At 41.8% G+C, this 18,818-nt stretch overlaps 1 protein-coding gene across 3 annotated transcripts in view; it reads left to right on the plus strand.

The window, feature by feature from the left end:
- CNOT7 (CCR4-NOT transcription complex subunit 7) overlaps window positions 1–18,818 on the plus strand; it is an 82,162-nt gene that overhangs the window by 20,407 nt on the left and 42,937 nt on the right. For 2 of the 3 annotated variants that reach the window (XM_075930367.1, XM_075930366.1), the window contains exon 6: window positions 658–768. In XM_075930367.1, coding sequence (XP_075786482.1) covers window positions 658–768 — 111 coding nt within the window. Of the gene's footprint in view, window positions 1–657; window positions 769–4,186; window positions 5,835–18,818 lie in introns of those variants that run through there. The other variant, XM_075930365.1, reaches the window with a different exon arrangement.

An 18,818-nucleotide genomic window follows, 5' to 3' on the forward strand; every position in this document is an offset into this window, starting at 1 on the left:
CTCCACTAATTCTTAATGTAGCCCATTTTCCTGGACTCCCTCTACTGCTTTAGATGCTGTAAAGATTTGCGGGGGGAAGCGCAGAACCCTGAGCTTAGGTGTTGGCAGGCAAATGAAGAACAAAATGCTGTTTTAAATGAAAATTAACTACTTTCAAGACACATTGGAGTGCACATCTTTGTAATGATTTGAATCTTAAATGGTTTTATGATTGAAGTACCATTGTTCGCCTTTACATTCTAACCATTATAGAGCAGTAGGGAGTTAAAGAAACATTTTTATTTCTGAAACAGGCGGCAGCAGCAGCAGCAATTCTTCCATCTTGGTCAACATAATGGTTGAAGGAATTACTTTCAGCAGTAATTCCTTCAACGTTTGTCTTGGGTGCCTGAGCCTATTTAGGTTTAAGGCGGTCATTAATACTTGAAAGTGCTTGACTGCTTAAATAATACTTAAAGCCTGAATAGAAAAACTTGGTTTCCAAGTGTGTGATGATTTCATATCTCTACTGTGACAGCTTTAGTAATAAGCTAAATATGTACAAATGGTAGTTTGATCAAACCTTGTCATGCAGAATTCTAGTGCTACTTTTGAGTGACCTCACTTTTGTAATTTATTATCCCTGGTTTGACGGTGTAATGCTCCTTTCTGTTTCAGGGTGGATTGCAAGAAGTTGCAGAGCAGTTGGAGCTGGAGAGGATAGGACCACAACATCAGGCAGGATCTGATTCTTTACTCACAGGAATGGCCTTTTTCAAAATGAGAGAAGTAGGTATCTGAATTACTTGGTTTGTTTGGATTTAAGTAATCTGCCTGTGTAGTCATTATTAGGCTATTCATGCTTATGAGATGTGCTAAAACCATTGATCCACCAAAGCCATTGGCAGTACAACAAATTTTCATTAGTAATAAGAGAAATGCATGAGAAGGTATCACTTCTGTGACAAAGGGCAAAGTAAATAACGGGCATTCCCACATCGTACAGTCCTCCACCATCTCCTCTTTTTCTGGTTTTGGTTTGCATGTGCACTTAGTGAGGGGATGTCTACATGATATTCTCTCTTCTCTCCTTGCTGAAGCTGTTCCTTCTGGTGGTCTGTGGGCTATCTTTGATGGCAGGGTGCTCCAGCTCCCTAAGTCATCCAAAATCTTTGGGTGATTGAGTGATTTGAAGCAGGTAGCGCAGGCCACTCTGCTAGTACTTATGTTCACTACCTTCTACATCTGATATAAAGCATAGTGTTCCTATGAGTGTCACCTGAGGATTTGTAGTCGACGACTTGTGCACTCCTGATCTGAAATTTTCATCGGCATTTTCTCCACATCCATGTGAGACCTGCACCCTAAATATCCTTGTGTTTGGTATGAGGGTTTATGAGAGGCCCAGATCCATAATCTCTCCAGGTACTTCTCAACAGTTTGTGCCTTGAAACTGACATCAGATCTGTAAGCCACACAGCTAGCCATCTCTCTTGCTTGATCTTTGTCTCTTCCTTTTTTGTTGTTGTCTTTTATGTTGAAGTTTGAGCTCTCTCCCTCTTTGTTTACCAAATCTGGGTCTTGTTTTTCCCAGGTCTCGACCCATAGCCTCAAGTATGGGTTATGCCCAAGATCCTGGGCTTCAAACCCTGCCAAACTTGGTGTAGATATATTTCCCTCGGCAACAGTTGTTCAGGCTGGGAAAGATTTTTTTTTTCCTGCTGCTGCACATTGTGGTTATTTTTCTGAAAACATCCACTAAGTGACTCCAAGGCCCCCCTCTCTCTCGAGTGGTTCTAGCTAAATTAGTCCTCATCATTTTGTATGTATAGTTGGGATTATTTTTTCCAAAGGAGCAAGAGCCCAGCTGAGAGAGAACAAACACCAGTTTTGCACAGACCCTTATTAGGCGAGGTGGTTAGATCTCCCTCCATCTTAGGTTGATGAGTTCAAGAATTTTTCAAAACCTTGTGAAACAGATAGAAGAGACCTTACAATTGGAGATGATACAGAAATCCCATTGGTCTCTGTTGGATGTTCTTTATTCATCTCTTCAGGGAAAAATTTCCTTTCCCTCCAGTGATTCTCTGCTGACCATATGGCATGACAAATTCCAGCTACTATACTGGCTGTGTATAAACAGGCTGACATAGGATTGAAGGTTTTTGGCTCCTCCCTTCCCCCCCCCCCCCACCTCTCCTTCCACCCTATACACAACTCTCTGGTTTTCAAGGCCATTAATTAATTGTACAGACAACAAAAGCCTTTTTTAATGCCATCTGAACTGATTGGACCTTCTGGGTTGCAAGAGCTATTCTGAACTACAGAGGCTAATTACCAAGCCCTGATGGAATGGTTTGTAAAATCATATGGTGCCATAGTTTTCATCTTTTATTGAACAAGTGCCATAGTGAAGTGAAGGAACAACTTTAGGCCTTCATAATAGAATACCGACAGTTGCCAAGATGTGTCACGAGCCATGTCTCAATGCCACAAGTACAGTTACTCAGGATCCCCAAATGTTCAACCAGTGATGTCACAGCATGATGCATGGGATTTCAAATATTGGTGATGATTCAAAACAGTACTTCTTGGGATATCTTTGGCACATCTGGAAGTGCCTGAAGATGTCACTAGCATGTTTTCTAATACAGGAGGAGTTCTCAGGCTTAATTGCACTGCAACCCTCTTTTGACAACAAAAATTACTATGTGACTCCAAGAGGGGGACTGAAGCCTGAAGTTGGCCAACCCCCATCAAGCTGGGTGAGGGGAACCAAAGGCTTCAGTCCCAGGCAGGGGGCCTGTAACCTTAGCTCCACCACACAGAGCTGAACCGTCAGACTTCATCATCAGTTTGTGAGGCTCACTTGGCTTCGGGTCTGACCCTGGGTCCCAGCAAATCTGAAGCCAGCCCTGGTGACTCCATTAAAATTAGGGTTCTGACTCAGTTTGAAAATTTCTGTTCTAATACATTGCACCGTAGTGATGTAATATCACAATGTTCACAGGGGCTCTTTCTGAGCAGCGCCCATTAATACTTAACACTTGCAAAGTACCACATCAGTGTGGTGTTTGTTCAGTTTTCATTTTAGCTGTGCCAGTTCTTCATTACAAGGGAGCAGATTTGTTTAAAGGTGAAATACATTTTAGGGATGTTGGATATTGTGTAATCAAATAGCCACATAACTGTATAAACTTTATCAGTTACACGACTATTCCATAATCCCCAGGGGTCGGGCCAGCACCGGAAGCCAATGTGATCTGATCCCACTCCCAAGGAGCACCTTGCACAGCTGCCTCTGTATTACAGTCAGTAGTGCTGGGTGGCAGGTAGGAGTTGGTCTGCAAGGGGGGCCAGTTTATAAAACAGCTCCCCTCATGGACCAGTTGCCTGCCACCCTGCGCTGCTGCTTCTGATACAGAGGCAGCTGCGTGAGGTGGCAGCAGTCCCTGTCTGTGGGGGGTTTGAGCTTTTAAGCTGGCTCTCCCCAGCATTGGTTCCTGCCTGCTCCTCTGCCCCCTCGGTGTCTCTGTAGGAGGCAGCAGGGGTGAGGTGAGGGTGGGGGAAAGAGGCAGGTCTGTTGGAGCTATGCATGGGGTGCTGGCTTTGGCTTGAAAGCTGACTCATGTGTATTGGCTCCTACCTGCCCCCCTCGCCCTCCACGCTGCTGCCTCTATATCAGAGGCAGCAGTGGTAAGGCTGTGGAGTCCGTGCTCATGGGGAGCTTGCTTAAAGTCTGTTCCCTTCTTCCCCCCCACATCTCTGATACAGAGGCAGCAAGCAGTGGGGGTGTGTGCATGTAGTAGATAGGATTAACAAATAAGCCTAGTCGCAGCAGAAGCAGTGAGAGTGGAGACTCCTTCAGTCCCTGTTCCCGCTGTTTCTGCTGTGCCTGTCTACCTCTCCTACCCCCCACGGAGACGGTGCTGGGGGGAACCTGCTTTTAAACCAGTTCCCCTCAGGGCTGGCTCCTGCTTCTCTCCACTTGCTGTGTCTCTCTGATAGAGGCAGCAAGGGGTGGGGAAGCAACTAGTCGCATCACTAGTTGCTTACATCCCTAGGGTCAAGAGTCACAGTTGTTTTGATTTAGTTTCACTTACTTGTGGAATATGAGAATTCAGACTTTTGTAAGAGCCTGACAGTATTTGATCTCAGTAAGACCTTTATTCCTCAGTATTGATTTCTTTTTTTAACTGCTTTTTAGATGTTCTTTGAAGATCACATTGATGATGCCAAATATTGTGGTCACTTGTATGGCCTTGGTTCTGGTTCTTCCTATGTACAGAATGGCACAGGAAATGCATATGAAGAGGAAGCCAACAAGCAGTCATGACATGAAATGGGAAGTCATCTTTTTTGAACTCCATGTGCTTGTATATAGGTTTTATCTCTTGTTGGAATCCCTTGGACAATTAGGCTCCCCTTCTCTTCCTTCTCAGCACACTTTATTTTCTGTCTTTCTATATACTAAATCTGTCTGCTCCTATCACAAATCTGATCTTGATATGTTGAATTTTCTGAATTAAATTTGGCCCTTGTTCCTAACCCATTTGTAAAGAAGCATGTGTAGGATCAGTGTGGCAGAGAGAAAAGGAAAGCTAAATCATAATGAATATTCTGGTAAACTTACCTAGTTGGTCTTAGTTTTTTCTTTTCCCCTTCCCCCAAATTAACTAGCACTGATTTGTAACTAACTTCCTTGTTTCATGTCTGTCCCTTCCAGTATGCAGGTGTTTTAGCTATTCAAGATCGTGGACCATCAAATTTGCACTTTAGAGAGTGACTCTGACTCAGATCCTCTGTTTTATCTAAAGCATTGGTTTTTTTCCTCATGAGCTAGAAAAATAAGTCCGCCAACTTTAGCAACTTCACATTGTATTCCTTGGTTTTTGAGCCTACAGAACATAACACTTTCACTGCATTGTTTGTTCAAGCAAAACAAACTACTGAAAACTTAGTAACTGCTGTCATCTTACCAGTATTCAGTCTTCCAAGCACATCCTGCGCACATCCGTTTCTAATTGGCCTGCTGTTTTAAAACCACTTTGTGATGGAAGAAAATGTTTGAAAACCAGCTTTACACCCTTCAGGAAAAATTGTGTGAGACTTACTTTTGTATTTTTGCTATTGAGCTGAAAATCTAAGGATATTGGAACTGCAGTGGTTTCATTTCAGCACACTTCCCTGGATTCAGTTCTTAGCTTTTATTCCAGTAATGTATTTACATATTTTTATTTTTTAAAGTCATATTTATTATGTACTTGATTTGATGATTTTTTGCAAGTCAGTTCAGTTAAGGATAAAACCCAGAGACTTGAAGTAAACTTTATATTGAATTGAATGATTAAATTAGAAGGAAGATCAATTGTACATTTGTAGTTGCTACAAAGACAGATGGTACAGATATTTGTTGTAAAACAACAAAATACGAATTTACTTATAGCTAATAAAGTTACCTGAGGAGTGTAATGCTAGTTTATTTTTTGAGTGTATCTTAGCAATATATTTTATATATATTGTTTTAATGGACTGTAATGTGCTTTAACCATGCATAGCAGAGTAATTGTGCAGGAAGACTTTTTTTGGTATTGAATAGCTAAATACTAGCCTGAAATGATGGAATGCACACCTCAGTGTGAGTGTGATCTACACTGAAATGAATATTAGCAAATTTCCAAATGTTCACCAAATTGATCTGTTTACCTTGTACTTTAACATTCATTTTTTCATTAAGTTACAATAATGTAACTGGGTGGTCCTTTTTAAAAAGAGAACAAATTATTTGCATAACAGAGGGTATTATTTGTTTTTAAAGCTTTTGTAAATAAAGGCTTCAGAAATGTTTTCTTACATATCTATAGACTGGTAGTTTTATTCTGAAACCTTTTCTGGAATGTGTATCGTACCCATTCAGTCCCTGTAGAATTCCTTTTCCACTGTGCATACCAATTCATCTTTCTGGTGTCTGAAAGAACTGTTAAACAGCTCCTCAAGTAGTGCCAGCACCAGATTACTTCTGCCAATTGAAATCATAGCAGGAGTTTGTTTCTGTGTCCCAATTAATTTGTTGCTACTAGCCTGATTTACGAGTATGGGTACAACTAGCAAATTAATAGTTTCTCTCTCTAGGTATTTAGAGACTGTCACTCTAAGAAGTTGTGCTGGATCACTCTCTTTAGTTTGACCTTTAAGTTAGATGAGCATCAGTAAGGACACTGTTGGCATTTAACAAATAAACATAGGTATGTATTTTTAGGCCTAATCTTGCTTTCATTTGAATACCCAAATCACCTGATGACTTCAGGGAGAGCTCAGAGTATACTGGGAATTCAGGATTGGGCCCTTTAAAGGTCTTATTGGGGTATGTATGTGGTTATGCTCTGAGGAAATTTTTTATATGAAAGTATTTTTTTATTTGAGCAATCTCCGTTTTGAAAAATCTTCTTAGGTGTGAATAAAAAGGACTTTTCTAAAGATCTTTTGAAATATTCCTAGGTTGCTTGTGATGATAGACATTTCTTCTCTCTCCTGCTTCTTCACAATGGAAAAGCTTCAAAACACCCCAATCAATGTCTAATGAATGTCATGCTTCAAAACACCTCAATCAATATGAAACTAAGGTTCAGTTTTATCACTGAGAGAAAACTAAGCTGCTTTGATCTGTCCCCATAAATAAGAGCTTCATTACACACGATTCCAGCCATAGAGCATGTTTCAGGGTTCCTTTTGCAAAGTTGACACAGATGAGATTTATTTTCTAACAAGGAGCTATTTAACATGGCGAGGAATGTGGGTATTTTGAAAATAGGCACCTCTAATATTGTAGAGCCAACATGTTCCTTCCTCCTTCAGAAAATCTGCAAATTCCTCCAATCCATTTAAAATCAAAATAACCTGTTTCAGAGGTGGATGTAGTGATGTCTTTGTGGAGATAAACCAATGTACATATTTTAAATTGAAGTGTTCCAGGAATTTTAGACATATGCCTTCTTATAACAAGTCCAAAAATTCTCATCTTAGGCCCCTTTTATCTCGCAGCTTCCTCTAAATCTACCACTCTCTAGCTATAGGCTTATGTCAAAGACAATGTGAGTAACAAGGCTGTTGGATCTTGTGCATGATGTTCCTTTTCGGGTTGCTTGTATTTTGGCTTCTCTGATCAGCTGTTTCCAGCTCTTTGGTCACTGGTTTGTGTGTTTATAGCTAAGTAGATGCTGGGTGGCATCATGGTTAGAGATGAGATTCATCATATATTCAAGAAATTCAGCAAAAGATTGAGAATTTACTGTTCTCTGAGGCTGTTTACACGTCAGCGTTATTGTGGAATAACTGACATTATTCCGAAATAATATAGTCCGCATGTACACAGCAAGTTATTTCAACAGAATGTTGAAATAATATCGAGCTGGAGGACTTCTTCTTTGGACTCCTGCAACCCTCATTTTACCAGGAGTAAGGGAAGTTGGGGGAAGAATGCTCTAACTTGGACTTTTTGCTGTGTAGACAGCACCAAAAGCCAAAATAAGCTATTTCAACGTAAGCTACGCAATTGCCATAGCTCAGGTCGCATAGCTTATTTTGGCATAACCCTGCTGTGTAGACATGCCCTAAGTGACTGTCCACATGGATTCCATTCTTGGTGTACGTGCACCTTACGTGGGTGAGAGGATTCTTTTAGCAGCAGATTCTGTTGGGGGGACAAGTCTGTGCTCTGTGTTTGTGCACTTTCCTATCAAGAGTTTTTTCTTTCACTTGTGGCAGCAAAATGGAAGCCATGCAGTTGTCCTCCTCTATGCAAATCATGTTTTTTTTAATATGTTTGGTTTTTTAAACTATAGCAATAGTAGTAATAATAATTCAATTAGCCTAAATGGCCACGTCTTACAGAAGTACTTGCACTATGCCAGAAGACAAGTTAACTGGGACTTAAGGTCTGGCCCTCATGTGCCTTTGCAATACTTAATGTTGGACATTTCTGCTCCCTGCTTTGTCTTGGAGGAGGACGTGTCCCAGAGTCATGTTCCATTTTATTTTTCCTCCAAGTATACTCAGTGAGGGAAGCCCCTTTGATGCTGTTTCTATGAGAACAAATTGATAGAAGCTATTACCCAGGGTTCTTTCAACCCCACCCTCTCGGTAACTTTTACTCTCTGCAGGTGGTGTCAGGAAATAATTCAGGGGAGACACGGTCGTCCGACTGATAGATGGATGGTATAAACAGGACAACACGAGAGCTTTCACTTAAAGCTAAACTTTAGTTAGTCTCAAGCACTTACACTTACACATGTCCGCAACAGGTTAGTAAATTACTCTAGATAATTACCGAAGTTGAGTGTGGCTCTCGAGTGACACTGAGCAGGCTTCCGATGGCCAGTCTTCCATCTGCCGGTGGGGACGAAGATGCAACCAGAAGTGAAGAGTCAGCAAGGAGTCCTCGAGTCGTTCCTCCAAGTGTTCCCAAAATTCATTCAAGGGCCCTCCAAAAGTCCATTCTGTTGCTCTGGTGCAGAGTGAGTGGACAGTGCTGCTCTCTATTGCAACCTTTCAGCATTTACTCTGGCACAAAGTGCCTTGGTACACAAGACTCAGCAACATATGCATCTGATAGCAACCCCAGCACTCTGGCACCAACTATGGGACCGGCTCTGTTCAATATCTTCATCAATGATTTAGATATTGGCATAGAAAGTACGCTTATTAAGTTTGCAGATGATACCAAGCTGGGAGGGGTTGCGACTGCTCTGGAGGATAGGGTCATAATTCAAAATGATCTGGACAAATTAGAGAAATGGTCTGAGGTAAACAGGATGGGCTACGTCTAGACTGGCATGATTTTCTGCAAATGCTTTTAACGGAAAAGTTTTTCCGTTAAAAGCGTTTGCGGAAAAGAGCATCTAGATTGGCACAGAAAATTGGCATTTGTGGAAAAGCGTTTGTGCCAATCTAGACTCGGTTTTGTGCAAGAAAGCCCCGATCACCATCTTCGCCATTGGGGCTTTTTTGCGCAAAACAGTTTTTAGCTGTCTACAGTGGCCCTCTTGCGCAAATACATTTGCACAAGAGGGCTTTTTCCTGAACGGGAGCAGCATAGTATTTGCGCAAGAACACTGACAATCTTACATTAGATTGTCAGTGTTCTCGCGCAAATTCAAGCGGCCAGTGTAGACAGCTGGCAAGTTTTTCCACAAAAGCAACTGCTTTTGCGGAAAAACTTGCCAGTCTAGACGCAGCCAATGGAGTTTAATAAAGACAAATGCAAAGTGCTCCACTTAAGAAGGAACAATCAGTTTCACACACACAAAATGGGAAGCAACTGTCTAGGAAGGAGTACGGCAGAAAGGGACCTAGGGGTTATAGTGGACTACAAGCTGAATGAGTCAGCAGTGTGATGCTGTTGCAAAAAAAGCAAACATGATTCTGGGATGCATTGACAGGTGTGTTTGTGAGCAAGACACGAGAAGTCATTCTGCGCTGGTTAGGCCTCAGTTGGAGTATTGTATCCAGTTCTGGGCACTGTATTTCAAGAAAGATATGGAGAAATTGGAGAGGGTCCAGAAAAGAGCAACAAGAATGATTAAAAGTCTAGAGAACATGACCTATGAAGGAAGGCTGAAAGAATTGGGGTTTGTGTGGTTTAGAAAAGAGAAGACTGAGGGGGAACATGCGAGCTGTTTTCAGGTATCTAAAAGGGTGTCCTAAGGAGGAGGAAGAAAACTTGTTCATCTCGACCTCTGAGGATAGAACAAGAAGCAATGGGCTTAAACTGCAGCAAGGGAGGTTTAGGTTGGACATTAGGAAGAAGTTCCTAACTATCAGGGTAGTTAAACACTGGAATAAATTGCCCAGGGAGGTTGCGGAATCCCCATCTCTGGAGATATTTAAGAGTAGGTTAGATGAATGTCTATCAAGGATGGTGTAGACAGTATTTGGTCCTGCCATAGGGGCAGGGGACCGGACTCGATGACCTCTCGAGGTCCCTTCCAGTCCTAGTATTCTATGATTCTATGTGTGCACCTAAATCATACACAGAGTACATTGATTCTCGCTTTGGGCATAGTACCAGAGTTGTCGTCTCCAAAAAATTAAGGGAGGTGAATAGCTCTCCTCTTGCCCCCCCCCCCCCTCCAGGAGGCATAAGTATGCTAGACTAGAGGAATATTACTAGTATCAAACTCCTCTGTGAAGACAGAGTACAGTGGCCAAAACTGCTTCTCCCTTAGTGGAGTTATACTTATTTTTCTTCTCCTCCTCACCTGAGGTTAGCAGAGAGTTCTCCCTTGTGTCCACCCTGAATAATCCATTGGGTGTCAGGATTGTGCATCTATCCAGCATTTAGCACATGAATGTGATGGTCACCGTCTTACAAGAAGACTTCTTTTTAAACCTGTGAAAAAATCCTCGTCAGGCATGCCATGAAGTACACTTTTCCATAGCTCTCTGTCAAGATTCTGATGATGCCTGGCTCCACTCAGGGATGGGGGCAATTTTAAATTCAGGGCCTGTGGTCCCCTCATTAAGCTTCCATCCACATAAATGTTCTAGGGCTCAGACTTGTTCCAGCTTGTTGATTTTTCTTCAAGGATATGCAGTAAGTGTGGACAGTCAGTCACAGCAATGCATTATGTCAACAGGCAAGGGTGGATGGTCTTGCTTCCCCTTCTGTCAGGAAGTCATGTCTATGTACAGAATTGGTTCATTCCAGACCAGATCACACCGGTGGCTCTACACCTTTCTGACCTTCAGAACACCTTGGCAGATCAACTGAACAAGCAATTCTCTAGCAACCACAAGTAGTTTTTTGAAGACTCACAACTCCAAAAGAACATCTTTTACAAGTGGATGTTCCCAGAAATAGACCTGGTTACCACATATCAAAACAAGTGTTAGATATTCTGCCCAGTGGGATTCTAGTCATGAATCCTTGTATTAGGATTTGATTAATGTTTCAGTAACCCCCCCCCCCCCCCCCCCCATCTGCTTGCGTGAAACAGTCACTCAAAACAGTCCAGGCCCATTTGACAGCCTGGATGCTAGTTGGATGATGTACAGCTGAGGTTCAGAATGGTTTGCTCCAAGGCAGGAAACCTTCAACTAGACTTACTGGAGCAGGTAATTAAGGGAATTCATCTGCAAATATCTGGAAGAAAATAAGGTGATAGGCAACAGCATGGATTTGTAAAGAACTAATCATGTCGAACCAATCAGATAGCTTTTTGATAGGATAACAAGTCTTGTGGATAAGGGAGAAGTGGTGGACATGGTATACCTAGACTTTAGTAAAGTATTTGATACAGTCTTCCATAACCTTCTTATCTATAAACTAGGCAAATAGGTAGGTGCATAACTGGCTGAATAACCATTCTCAGAGAGCAGTTATTAATGGTTCACAGTCAGGGTGGAAGGGCATAACAAGTAGGGTTCCGCAGGGGTCTGTTTTGGGACCGGTTTTGTTCAATATATTCATTCATGATGTAGATGATGGCATAGAGAGTATATGCTTATTAAGTTTGCAGATTATACTAATCTGGGAGGGGTTGCAACTGCTTTGGAGGATAGGGTCATAATTCAAAATGAGCTGGACAAACTGGGGAAATGGTCTGAGATAAATAGGATAAGGTTTATAAGGACAAATGCAAAGTACTCCACTTTGGAAGAAGCAGTCAGTTTTACACTTACAGAATGGGAAATGACTGTCTAGGAAGGAGAACTGTAGAAAGGGATCTAGGGGTCATAGTGGACCACAAGCTAAATGAGTCAACAGTGTAACACAGTTGCAAATTAAGCAAATATGATTCTGGGATGCATTAACAGAAGTGTTGTGAGCAAGACCCAAGAAGTCATTCTTCTGCTCTACTCTGCACTGATTAGGCCTCAATGGGAGTATTGTGTCCAGCTCTGGGCACCACATTTCAAGAAAGATTTGGAGAAATTAGAGAAGGTCTAGAGAAAAACAACAAAAATGACTAAAGGTCTAGAAAACATGAGCTATGAGGGAAGGCTGACAATTTGGCTTGTTCAGTTTTGAAAAAGAGAAGATGAGAGGGGACTTGATAGTGTTTTTCATGTATCTAAAAGGGTGTCACAGGGAGGAGGGGGAAAAATTGTTCTCCTTGGCCTCTGATGATGGGACAAGATGCAATGGGCTTAAACTGCAGCAAGGGAGGTTTAGGACATTAGGAAAAACATCCTAACTTTCAGGATAGTTAAACACTGGAATAAATTGCCTAGGGATGTTGTGGAATCTCTATCACTGGAGATATTTAAAAGCAGGTTAGATAGACCTCTCTCAGGGATGATCTAGACGGTGTTTGGTACGGCAGAGGACAGGACTTGATGATCTCTCGAGGTCCCGTCCAGTTCCAGTATTCTATGATTCTAGGTCTTTTTTAAAAAAAAAAAAAAAAAAAAAAGCTAAATAGGAAAGGTTTGTATTTGGGCATCTCAATAAGAGATTTTTAATTTGACATTACAGATTTTCAGTAATACTGTATTGTTTGTTTCAGGATTAGCAATCTGGATTTTCCATCAGATCCATAGGGATCTATCTGCAATAGCTGCACCCTCCTATCTAGATGATTCTCACCTATCTGGTGATTCTCAACCAGGAGTAGGTGTGTCTGTTGGGTATGTAGAGGTCTTCCAAGGATACACCAACTCATCCAGATACTTGTGTAGTTTTACATATGAAAAGCACTAGTGAAGTCACTTGAGTTAAGTTTGAACAGTGAAAACTAAACTACTGAAGTCAGTACAAACTAAAATTTCATACGACTTACGATGCTCTGTATATTATACAGTGAAATTTAATTACAAGATTTATATTGAATACATTTCTAATATGGTAAAAATGGGAAAGGAAGCAATTTTTCAGTACTAGTGTGCTTGTGACACTTTGGTATTTTATGTCTGATTTTGTAAGCAAGCAGTTTTAGTGAGGTGAAACTTGGAGGAACACAGGACAAATCAGACGCCTAAAACGTGTACAGTATTTCTGAAAGGGTGAGAGCTACTGATTTAGAGTGTTACTGTATTTTCCCCATCCTATATATTAAGATTCCTGGAGGATCTCATTCTCCCTGCCCTCTCTTAGAATCTTGATGATGACTTCCTTTTGAGCCCTAAACAACCTGTTTCTATTGCCACCTATCAATGATATGGCCTTTCTTGTGGCTATTATATTAACTGGTAAAGGTAAGGGAAATTAAGGTGCTCATGTCAAGTTTTTTATAAACACTGTATAAAGGCAGATTGAGTCAATGATCTAACTCCTTGCTTATGTCCAAGGTTGCCTGAATTCCATATAAAACAATCTATTTACCTCTGGGTTTTGTTTCTTAAGACTCTTCCCACACTTTATGCAGTAAGGCAGTTTTACTGAGACAAAACAGGAATCCATGCAGACTTTCTTTTTACATTCAGAAGGAAACTTTCTTTCTGTGTGTCTAACATGGCTCATAGAAAATGAGAAAGCAAATTGCTAAGGTATATCAATTTGGGGGGAGGGATAGCTCAGTGGTTTGAGCACTGGCCTGCTAAACCCAGGGTTGTGAGTTTAATCCTTGAGGAGGGGATTTGGGGCAAAAATTTGTCAGGGATGGTACTTGGTCCTGCTGTGAAGGCAGGGGACTGGACTCCATGACTTTTCAAGGTCCCTTCCAGTTCTAGCAGTTAGGCAATCTCCATTAATTTAATAAGAAGGTGCAGCCATAAAAGTTCAGAAAGTAGGTGGTTTCTTCAATCATGCTGAACATTAATATGCAGTTTTTTGGGTTTTTTTTAAGCAAGGCTATCAAATATCCTGATGCACAGAGACATCTTTCCTACCTACACAATAGCAAATGAAACAAACTTCCAGCAGAATGTGTGAAGTACAAGCAAAAATGACCTGGTAGTTGAAAGATTTGGAATCCTTCCATTAAAAAAAAATCTAACAGATTTCTGCTGTGTTTTAGAACAAGAGGACTTCTTTCTTAGCTGGGTGTGGTTTTGTTTGTTTGCTTACAAGTTGCTGAGAATGAATTATAGAAGGGTAATTCTGAATGGCACTGATTACAGTTAACTCGGTTATACTTCATCTTTTGCATGTGGTGGAGTGAAAAATCAAATTGCTTCCTCCTTCCCTTAGTGAAGTTCCTGTCTTGGTTATCCATGCTTGATGGTGCTAATCTTTTTGAGCTGTAGCAGTTTTATCCAGAGGTGTTTTCTTCTTCTATGGCTGAGTAGCAGGGGGGAGAGAGGGGACAGAATTGCCAGGCTCTCTGGGCAAGGTGTGGGGGATGGCACTGCACCCCCAGAATGCATGGGGCCTTGGGTGTAAGGGGCAGCCAGTCCTCAGCATTGTCTGGGGCATACTCTTTCGACCACCAAGCTGCCTGGAGCATGCCCTTTGGCACTCTGGCACCAGTTTAAAGGGCCAGGAGCCCTGGGTCCCAGGGCAACTGTCTCCTTTGGGTCTCCATTCCCCCTCCCCCATCAGTAGGTCTGCTGAGATTAGATTCGATTGAGGGGAAAGAGTGCTACTGCTTGCTTCTAAGGCGAAGTAAAGAAGAATCCTTTATGCTTACTATTGCTGTGCTTAGGGGGAATGAAGAATTGCTGGTTCTGCTACAGCTGATTTCCTGCTGTGTGTGGATATCTGGCTTTGCAGACAAGTGCTAGATGGCTGCTGTTAGTGGGAGTGCTGAAGACGCCTTGCTGTTTTATTTCTCCTTTGCTGAGGTGGGCTCAGTGGATTTTTGCCAGGTAGGTCTTTTACTATCATAGTGAAATTCTGGCTTAAGTGATCTAGTGGAAGGGGAAGAAGGGAAAAATGTTCTACATTAGAACCTTAGTCACACACACCTTGGCTACATCTACAATAGCATGATTTTCCGAAAATGCTTTTAATGGAAAAGTTTTCCATTAAAAGCATTTTCGGAAAAGCACATCTAGATTGGCAGGATGCTTTTCCGCAAAAGCACTTTTTGCGGAAAAGCGTCCGTGGCCAATCTAGACACGGTTTTCCGCAAACAAGCCCCTATCGCCATTTTTGCGATCGGGGCTTTTTTGCGGAAAACACTACTGTGCTGTTTATACTGGCCCTCTTGCGCAAATGATTTGCGTAAGAGGGCTTTTGCCCAAATGGGAGCAGCACAGTATTTCCTCAAGAACACTGACGATCTTACATGAGATCGTCAGTGTTCTTGTGGAAATTCAAACAGCCAGTGTAGACAGCTGGCAAGTTTTTCCACAAAATCAGATGATTTTGCGGAAAAACTTGCCAGTCTAAACACAGCCCTTGGGAATGGAGGTTGTTTATAACTCTGAAATGGTTATAACTGAACAAAATGTTCTTCCAAAAAGCTTACAACTGAACATTGACTTAATACAGCTTTGAAACTTTACTATGCAGAAGAAAATGCTGTTTCCCTTCCATTTTGTGGCTGTTTGTTTCACACTGTACTATATTTGCTTTTTTGGGGGGGGAGGGGGTCTGTTTGCTGCCTGATTACGTACTTCCGGTTCCAAACAGGGTGGGTGTGTGGGTGTGTGTGTGTGTGTGTGCGCGTGCGCGCGTGTGCTTAGATGTTCTACTGTACATAAATTATATGTTGCTAACTTGATTTGGGGGAGGCAATTAAATGCAAGTACTTGGCTTCCTTAAAAAAACATACTCTATTTTTTCTTCCCTTTTGTGGAATGTTATAGGATTGTCGTTGTTTTGATGCTGCACTTTTTGCTGTCTTTTGACCCTCCCAACTGAAACCAGCATTAGTTGAAGTACAACTGTTTTTTCTGCAACAGTACAAATAATTAGACTAGTTTGTGGAAATAATTCTATTGAATTAAGTTCCCTAGTATCTGGAACTTGCACAATTGAATGTAAGAGCTTGAAGGTCTACTAAAAATAAACTCAAATACAAAGTAAATCCAAGATGCTAGGACTCATTTGTCAGGCACCATGGTGACCAACTAATCAGATGCTCTGGATGGCATTAATTGTCTACTAAAAAAACGATGAAATATAAATTAAATCTGTGTGAATAGCCTGTGGCTCAACTCTCAAAGATGGCTGATTGAGCCAGAGTGTGAGTCCCTAACTCTTTTCTCAGTGTCATAGGTAAAGAAGCTGATACTTTTTTTTTTTTTGGTTTGCTTATGTAGTTATTCTAACAAATCCCTATTTATATACCTGGTGAGATCTGCCTATGAATTTCAGAGCCTGTCAAAGGTTTTAGACTGATAATACTAGAACCCATCTATTTACGGATCAAATCCAGCACAGGCAGTAGCAATGAAAGTTCCTCTGTACTTCATTGCTGTGCCTGTAGCTATGTCTAGACTCCAGAGTTTTGTTGGAAAAATGGCCGTTTTTCCGACAAAACTTGAGTTATGTCCACACTGCAAGTGCGTTTGACAGTAAATCAAAAGAACAGAGGGCTTTTTGCGTAATTAGTAATCCTCATTCTACGAGGAAGAAGCCTTTTTGTGAAAGAGCTCTTCTGCAGAAAAGCGTGTGTGGATGGGGAAGAGGGAGTTTTTTTGGAAGAAGAGGTAAGAGGAAAAGCACTGGCGCCCCGGTGGCCATTCTGTCCATAGCAATCACTGCTTACATGCGAGATAGCGTCCAGGCAGTCTGGACACTATCTTTCAAAAAAGCAGATCACTTTTTCGGTGCGCTTTGGCAGTGTGGCCGCTCTCTTTCGCAAGAAGTTTTTTTTGGAAGAGCTTTTCCGAAAAAAGCTTCTTGTGCAAGAAGCCTATAGTCTAGACATAACCTCTGCGCGACATAGAAGCATCTCTTGTACGCAGTAAAGCATAGTGCAGTTCTTTGACAATCTTTCATCACTGAGCTACCCTCCTTTGGGGGCTCATGCCTAAGCTTGCTTAAACAATTGGCTAGCTTAATTGTTGGGGTTTATAGAGAGCATTGACAGTCTACAAAAAGGTGCTAATTGCAGCCCAAAATGCTAGGACTCACTTATCAGACTCTAAGATGACCAAGTAATCAGACACGCCAGGAAAGCATGGCATTGTTAGAACTTAGCTAGACAGAATAAACAAGAGGCTTTTCAAAATTGTAGCCTAAGAGGAGGTTGACCCTAGAGAACAATGAATTTCAAGGAATATTTCTCACGATTCCAACATGAAGAAAAGAAAATGATGGACAATAGGAGAGAACTGATAAATGGTTGCAAAGGAAGACTAGGCAAGTTTATTGTGCTAGTTGGGAATGTCAGTGTGTAGACAACTACATGATTAACCAATAAGCCTGGGCTTATCAATTAATCCTCTTGACTACAGGCATTTCCCCTGCTGTCTCTGTAGCCCCATGCATATTGCTTCTATCTTCCCCCCTCATGCTCTGTGCTGCTGCTTCTGTATCAGAGGCAGCAAGTGGGGGAGAAGTGGGAGCTGGTGCCCAAGGGGAGCCAGCTTTAAGCTCGCTCTCCTGGAGCACCAGATCTGCTCCCCCCAACACGCCCCCCCCCCCCCACTGCTGTCTACAGAGGGAGTGGGGTCAGCGGGCAGGTAGCAACCTGTGTGGCAGGGGAGGCTGCCACAAAGGGCCTTAAATCCTAAGTCGTGCAAAAAAAAAAAAAGTACAAATGGAAGTTAGCTGTGGGGGGAAAAAAAAGTCCCTGCTTTAAGTTGTTTTGCTATAAGTCCCAAATTTTTTTTAGAACATATCTTGGACTTATAGCGAGGATAGCCAGTACTCCTCTGAGACTTCTCTTTTACATGTAAGTCAGCTCTCTTCCCCTGCTCAGAGTCTGAAAAGCCTCTTAGCTTTGGACTATCTCTAATTTTAAAAGCATGTTTATTTTTATTGGCTTGTCTTAATGGAGTTGGTGTGGAAAGAATGTAGAATCAGGGATTGGGGGAATTGCCATTTAGGAAAGCAACTCTAGTTTAAGAAAGCATAGAGAGTATGATGGCTTAAGTGCTACTTAGGGGAAAAAAGTTTCCCCTTGAAATGTCAAGTTACTGGTTTATCAGCACAAGAACTGCCTAATACACTAAGGCTGCGTCTAGACTGGCATGATTTTGTGGAAATAGTTTTAACAGAAAAGTTTCTCCGTTAAAAGTATTTCTGCAAAAGAGCATCTAGATTGGCCCAGATGCTTTTGCGCAAAAGCATGCGTGCCCAGTATAGACACACTTTTGCACTAGAAAGCTCAGATGGCCATTTTAGCCATCATGCTTTCTTGCGCAAAAAATTAAGGTGCCTGTCTACACTGGCCCTCTTGCGCAAGTATTCTTGCGCAAGAGGTCTTTTATCCCTGAGCGGGCGCATCAAAGTATTACATTAGAACGTCAGTGCTCTTGCGCAAATTCAAGTGGCCAGTGCAGACAGCTGGCAAGTTTTTGCGCAAAAGCAATTGCTTTTGCACAAAATCGTGCCAGTCTAGACGCACCCTAACAGGTAAACTCATGAGTGGCCTGAATTTTGTTGTCAGGTAGACATAGCTTGAATGTACAAAATTTTTGTGCAAACAAAAAAAACCAAACAAACAAAACAGTAAATGAACAGGACAGAGGGCTATTGCTGGTAGAGTTATTCCTCTCCCCACAAGGAATAACTCCTTTTTGTGCTACAGGTCTTGAGCAAAAAGGCATGTGTGGACGCTCTGCAGGAGTTTTTTGTGCAAAAAGAGCCTATCAGAAAAAACACAGGTGCTCTGATGGCCATTCTGCTAATAGCAATCAGCTTTCTTGTAGAAGAGCACCCATACAGTGTGGACACTCTCTTGCGATGCACTTTTGAGGTATGGATGTGCTTTTGCACAAGACGTTTTTGCAGAAGATCTCTTCCAAAAAAAAGCTTCTTGTGCAAAAACCCTGCAGTGTAGACA

Source organism: Pelodiscus sinensis, chromosome 5, assembly GCF_049634645.1.
Source record: "Pelodiscus sinensis isolate JC-2024 chromosome 5, ASM4963464v1, whole genome shotgun sequence".
NCBI classification, from domain to species: Eukaryota; Metazoa; Chordata; order Testudines; family Trionychidae; genus Pelodiscus; species Pelodiscus sinensis.